The sequence below is a fragment of the Pelophylax lessonae genome (assembly GCF_965119305.1).
Source record: "Pelophylax lessonae genome assembly, chromosome: 4".
Classification (NCBI taxonomy): Eukaryota; Metazoa; Chordata; class Amphibia; order Anura; family Ranidae; genus Pelophylax; species Pelophylax lessonae.
This window is the reverse complement of record NC_138771.1, coordinates 604,737,130-604,743,929: the sequence shown is the minus strand read 5'-3', so window position 1 is coordinate 604,743,929 and position 6,800 is coordinate 604,737,130. Positions and strand designations below refer to the sequence as shown.

Here is a 6,800-nt window from a genome sequence, read left to right as displayed (position 1 = left end):
CACCAAAAGAAAGCTCTGTTTGTGGGAAAAAAAGGACATAAATTTTGTTTGGGTACAGCGTCGCACGACCGCGCAATTGTCGGTTAAAGTCGCACAGTGCCGAATCGCAAAAAGTGGCCTGGACGTAAGGCAGCAAAATCCTCCGGTGGTAAAGTGGTTAAAGACCAGCAAAAAATCGAATTGCTTTTATTGTGCAAATGTTGAACTGCTAATTTCTGCAGAAATTGCTTCTTATTGATCTGTGCTGAAGACAAGGAGTCCATGATATGAAGGAGTAGCTAGCAGATGATTGGAGGGATGCTCAGCTATGTGTTCTGTTTGTACAGTTACCGGTGTTTCATGATTTTCAGTGCACTTGGACCTTTATAAACTCTATTATGCCACTGCTTTCCTTCATAAGAAAAGTTAGACTGGTTATAAAGGCACTGATATTTCACTGCAAGCAACAGGCGAGGAGACCTGGTCCCATCTCCTGCATAGACCTTCAGACTCTATTATAATTCAACATCTAAAAATATATAAAATTCTTTGTCAAATTTATGCTTGTACCTGCAGGCAAGATTTGAAGTTGTACTCTGCATTTTAGATTACTATAGTTACATAGTAGTTGAGGTTGAAAAAAAGACAACAGTCCATCCTGTTCAACCTGTGTAGGTGTGTGTGGACGTATTCATTTCCCATACCCCTCAATGTTTTGACAGTGGAGATGTATGTCCAAGAGTCTTTTAAAAGTAGCCATACTCCCCGCACTTACCACCATTTGTGGAAGAGAGTTCCACAATCTTATTGCCCTTACTGTAAAAAAAAACCCCTGCATAGCCTGAGGTTAAATCGCTTCTCCTCTAATCGCATTGTATGGCCTCGTGTCCTCTTACACTCCTTGTGACTGAATAGTTTTTTTTCTATGCTGAGATCACCGTTGAGGTATTTGTAAATCGCTATCATGTCCCCTCTCAGGCGTCTCTTTTCTCTAGGGAGAATAAATCCAGTGCTTGTAAACGCTCCTCATAATTTAGGTCCTCCAAACCCCTAACTAGCTTACCGTAGTTGCCCTTCTTTGGACTCTTTCCAGTTCCAGCACATCCTTTCTGAGGATTGGTGACCAGAACTGGACAGAGTACTCCAGATGTGGTCAGACCAGAGTTAATTAATAGATTAATAGAAATTGATGCACACTGGCATTTCCAGATTCAGCAAGTAGATCGAGGCCCAAAACCCATAAAAATGAGGACACCGACTGATCACCTTTACACAGACACTGACTGCATATAATAAAAGGATGGTTCCTTTTATTAAAAATGTAAACATCTCCTAATTTTTTACAACAGTAGAGGGCAACATATCCGCAAAGTGAAAACCTTCATGGCCGCTATGCCCAGATATATACAGTGATCTATGTTCCCGCGACCTTGGTTCCTTCCTCAGTCCATCATGTACAGTCCCAGACACAAAACACTTTGAACGGGTCCAGTAGCATCATGCAGAGCACTTGAGAAGAAAAAAAAAAAAAAAAAAAACATGCAGAGCAATGCTTTGCAGAGCCCTCAGAACAGGCCGTGATGGCACGTTCAGATAATCTTTGGCACTTGATGGCAAAGGAATACCTATCTTGGCCCCAGGAAACACCCATCTATGTGACCGTGTGATGTCCTGTGATATCAGGCAGTGACCTTATGTGTTGTTTTTAAATACAACCCATGTAAGGCTGAAATATAAATTATCTGCAGCAATGAATTATAATTGGCACATGTATGTAACAGTGTCTTGTTTTGTCTCTCATATACTCAGCTGGGAATGTAATAGGAACAGTCACCCTGTTTCTAGATATTACAAAGTATAAGGGGTGTCCGTCCCAATCGGGGCAATTATTTTTGCTGACTGCTGAGCATTGCATATAATTAGAGACATCTCTGTGACCTAGCTGGGTGCTTTCTGTAAAATGGGGCTCCAGACTAACATGAGCAGTTACTCTGTTCCTTTGGAGAAGAGTCGGTAAGGTGTGCGGTACCACCAGCTGGCACCGGTCCGTTCTCCAGGCTTTCATTCATCTTCTCGCAGATGACGTCCACCAAACGTTCGAAGACTTGTTTCACGTTGATGTTTTCTTTTGCACTGGCCTCAAAAAACTCGAACCCTGAGGAAGAAGCAAGCAAAGCGATGCCTGTTACATGTTGTAATGATGGGCTGTGTGTAGACAAGGGTTTGGCCATTGTTAGAATTGCATGCTGCTTTTATTCTAAAACATTTCCTGGGAACATGAAAGACCATGAAATAGTGGAGGGTGTATCTGGTTGGCAGGGCCGGTGCTAGACTGTTTTACGCCCTAGGCAAGATCAGCTACTTGCAACCCCCCCCCCCCCCCCAAAAAAAATAAATAAAAAGGGAAGGGGTTAAAAACTGCTCTATGTCATATCCAGTGACCCTGATCTGATGGTTCCTCCATGTAATGCTGTCATACCCAGTGATCCCAATGTTCCTCTATGTCACATCAGGGGTCCCTGATGTTCCTCCCTGATGTTCCTGGTAGTTCTGCCACTGCCCCAGACACCTGGCATCTTCCTCTGTCCCTTCTTCCTCCCCCACTGCCGCCCCTTTCCTCAGCTCACAAGGATCATTCATGATGGAGCGTGAGGTGGCAATGCGCCCTAGGCGGCTGCCTAGTTTGCCTAGTGGAAGCACCAGCCCTGCTGGTTGGTACTATTATAGTAAAGAAATGTCATCAGCACACCAATGGTTCCTCAAAAAGGTCCAAAGCTTTATTTTCGTGGTCACACAGCAAACACACATGCAGTATGTTTATTATGTGACCACGTAAATAATGCTTTGGACCCTTTTGTAGAAATCCTTGGTGTGCTGATGACATTTCTTCACTCATTGTCAACGGTTTCCAGCCTGTGGGCATTACAGCACCCAGCGTTACTGAACAGCCATTTTCAAGAACGTGTGCGTGGGGAATATTGGGTGTGGTTGGTACGATTGTCTACAATGCTTTTGTATACATTCACTCTTATAGAGATTTGCATCATCAAGTAGATGGGTCAAATGCAAAAAAAAGGTTTTGATGGTGGAATGAACACCCACAACAAAAACACCACAAAGGATATGGCACCTTCTCAAGCTACCGAAAGTTTTATTAGTGGACACTTATCATTTAAAATCCAGTACATGAGGCCACCCGTTATCCAACTCCCCCCCCCCCCCCCACCCCTAGGCTCCCACCCCACCCAGGGATTGCTGATGTCGGCGGGTGACACCGCTGACATCCGATTTTGCGTCCTTTCTGTTTTTTTTTAATTTTTGGTCTTTTTTTGTTTTTTTAGCAAAAAATTAAAAACCCAGCTGTAAATTAATTCCGCTAAAATAAAGCTGTATGTGTGTGAAAAAAAAAAATGATGAAAATTTAATTTGGGTACAGCGTTGCATGACCGCACACAATTGTGATTCAAAGTGTGACAGCGCTGAACGTTGAAAATTGGTCTGGGCAGGAAGGGGGTATAAGTGCCCGGTATTGAAACGGTTAAAGAAAAGCCACAAAATACAAATCATAAAAAAGAAGACTGAGAAGAAAATGGTATCATGGTATACTGCATGACTGCTAGGATTAGTAAATATTCGGAAACACAGTCCTTCTTGGCTCTGTTGGGATATCCATAACCCATATGGATTGTATTGGTAATTTAAAGCAAAGACTTATAAAGGCAAAAATTATATTTTCATAATAGTTCTTATTCCTGAATTCCTGATGATGTCAGTAGACTACAATCTACATTCAGAGCAGGTTTACACATATTCAATGTGAGACATCGCATGTGATTCGCACTGCACTGCTGTGCAAATGACATGCGATGTCTGTGCGATGCAAACTCACCCCTACAGATTGCATGGCTGAATTTGCATCGCCTTTTTTTGGTCCGCACCAGAATCCGATCGTATGGCTGTTCACACCTATGCGATTTGATTCCTGTCCCAACTGACAGTTCGCACTGCGATATGTGAACTAATCTGGGGGTGTCATTAACTTTGTATTGACACTGCCAGCAGTTTGCATATGGCAGTGTGAACTGCCTGCGAGTCGGTTGCGATGCGGGAACCCGCAGTGGATTCACAGGGTTCCCGCATCGCACCAATGTGAACCGACACTCAGAGTGAATCCCACTCATCACATACCTAGTTCTTCAGCCAACCTACGACCATCTTCAGCCGGGATTACTCGCTCGTCTTCCAAGTCACACTTGTTCCCCACCAGCAGGACCTGTGCATTGTCCCAGGAGTATGTCTTGATTTGTGTCGCCCTGTCAGGTAAAGAAAGAGACACCTGAAATTAGGAACCCAATCAAATGTTGATATTAAAGTGTCACTCCACTCACAGGTGATATTATAAGCTTTACGCAAGTCTGGTGGGCTAAGTCACAAGCCGACTTCTTAAATGTATTGTGAACCCAAGTGGAAAAATTTCAAAGTCCATGGATCTTTTCCTGCCCACCCTGGAATTTTGAGTCTTTCCACCCACCTTTGTATATTGTTATATTCTTCACTATGTAAAATAAATTAATAAAGCTATCAAATAGGCTGCATTGGCCACAGCAGGGGTGCAGGCTTTAAAAAGTCCAGCACAGAGGTTTCCGGAGTCCCAGGCATGACAGACTCTGTGCACACTTTGGTCACATTGGCAATTTCAGGGAATGAGTCAATTTTAACAGGATGGAAGTTCATTGTCAGTTTTATTGGAAACAACAACAAAGAAAAATGACCAGCTCAACTTACCAGCCAGCCTGCAGCAAACCGAATACACTGGGTTGCCGTGGCGTGGCCTCTGCAGCTTCCACATGTTTTTGCAAGTGTGTGCAAACTAAACCCCGGTTTTTAATGTGAATTGTTAGGAAAATTCAGTTTGTTGCAGGCTGGCTAGTAAATTGAGCTGGGCATTTTCTTTGTTGTTGCTTGACATGTGTCGCCCTTCCATTTGCTTTTTGCTGTTTAGTCCAGTTATAGGTTGGGGCAGTTGCCATTTGTTTGTATCAGTTTGATTGGAAGCCATTGAAGAGATGAGTAAAGAGGGGCAGCATATAAGGAGAAGCTGGACACTATTAAAGTCTGGTGCATGCACTGTATCAGGGGCATAACTACAGGGGTTGCAATTGCAACCGGGCTCCATGCTCCAGGGGGCCTGTGCGGCTCCCCTGTACACCTGGATAGGAGGGGCAGCGGGGGCAGCATGTAGAGAAATCCCTGTCCTCCTTTTTCCTCCTGTAGCTGCAGGAGGAAAACGGAGGAGATTGGTTTCTCTGTATGCTGCCCCTCCTATCCAGTTCACTTGTGTTCTGCTGTCTCTGGGCCCCTGTGTGCTCTCCTGATCCCCCCCCCCCCCGCACCGTGCTCCCTCCCCTCTCCTGCTGCTGGCTGCTGCAGGGGATGTGACACAATAGAGAACCAGGAAGGGGTCGGTAAATATGTCATTTACCAGCTCCTTCCTTTTCTGAATGGACAGAGTCATAGTCAGTGACAAAAAAATAAAATAAAATGATAAAAAATAATACAATTAAAGTACCAAAAAATAAAAACTACTGACACCAGTGGGTGAACTTCCAGAATCGCAAAAGTGCCCTGGCATTCCACCACCGTGGGGGGCCCACTGCAGAACTTGTGAAAGGGTCCCGCAATGCAACAAGAGTAAAGGGCCCCAGGATCGGTGAGAAGAGCCCCAGGCTTGAAGGGAAGGGCCCCGGCCAGGGGTCTGGGGGGCCCTTCATGGTTTCTTGCACCGGGGCCCTGAAGGTTCTAGTTACGCCTCTGCTCTGTATATTATTAAGACTTTGTGGCCTTCTTACATTGTCACTTTTAAAGTCTATTCTTGAGCAAAACAAACATTCTATTCAGCTCTGAAATATAGTGCATTTGCCCAAGTTATAAGTAGAATTTCAGGTTTAATTTCACTTTAAATAGTTTGTTTGGGCCAAGCTGGTTACAGAACAAAGAAACTGCTGTGTTTGCTGTAATGGACTGTGGTTGCATCAGCTTCATACACTGAGCTGTGCTGTAAGGGCGTCTTCCCATCTGCTGCCAGAATTAAAGACTTTATACAGTAAGTGGTGCCATTTCCCAAGAGAAGTATGGGCCACTTCCCATTTGTTGCTAGAATTAATGAGAGACAGGCTGAGAGCTCCTCCACCATTCAGGAGAAGCCTTGTATTTATATCACCTTTCACTCACCAATTTAGAGAGGCGGGCAGCTGACGCCATGATTTCCACCACAGCCATGGTGCCATGGCATCAGAGAAAGCCTTGTAATAATTGATAAAAATACAAGGCTGCTCCCGAACGGCAGAAAAGCACCAAACCCACTCTCTTCAATTCCAGCAGCAGAAAGGATGTCTCCCGTACTGCTCCTGGGATACTTTGCAGCTTACTGAATGCGATTTATTTATTTTTTTTCATCCTAGCCGCATATTGAAAATGAAGAGGTTACTAAAGTTAAGAAAATTCTCGTATGACAGAATAAAAATTTCAGAAGTGATGTCATGTATTGTATATGCATTGTGTTTTCGGACAAAAACTGTACCGATTAACCACTTCTGGACCGGAAGGTTTTACCCCCTAATGACCAGGCCATTTTTTGTGACGCGGCACTGCATTACTTTAACTGAAAATTGTGCAGTCGTACGACGCTGTACCCAAATAAAATGAATATCCTTTTTTTTTTCCTCCCAAACGTAGAGCTTTCTTTTGGTGGTATTTGATCACCTCTGCGGTTTTTATTTTTTTGTACTATAAACAAAAAAAGAGCGACAATTCTGCAAAAA

At 43.9% G+C, this 6,800-nt stretch overlaps 1 protein-coding gene across 1 annotated transcript in view; it reads right to left on the bottom strand.

The window, feature by feature from the left end:
* Positions 1-1,328: 1,328 nt before the first annotated feature.
* LOC309553289 (ras-related protein Rab-3D-like) overlaps positions 1,329-6,800 on the bottom strand; it is a 102,995-nt gene continuing 97,523 nt past the window's right edge. Inside the window, exons 6-7 of the mRNA XM_082254302.1 lie at positions 4,168-4,292; positions 1,329-2,134 (exon numbers count right to left, since the gene is read on the bottom strand). Of these exons, the coding sequence (XP_082110428.1) occupies positions 1,953-2,134; positions 4,168-4,292 (307 nt within the window). The 3' untranslated portion in view covers positions 1,329-1,952. The remainder of the gene's footprint in view (positions 2,135-4,167; positions 4,293-6,800) is intronic.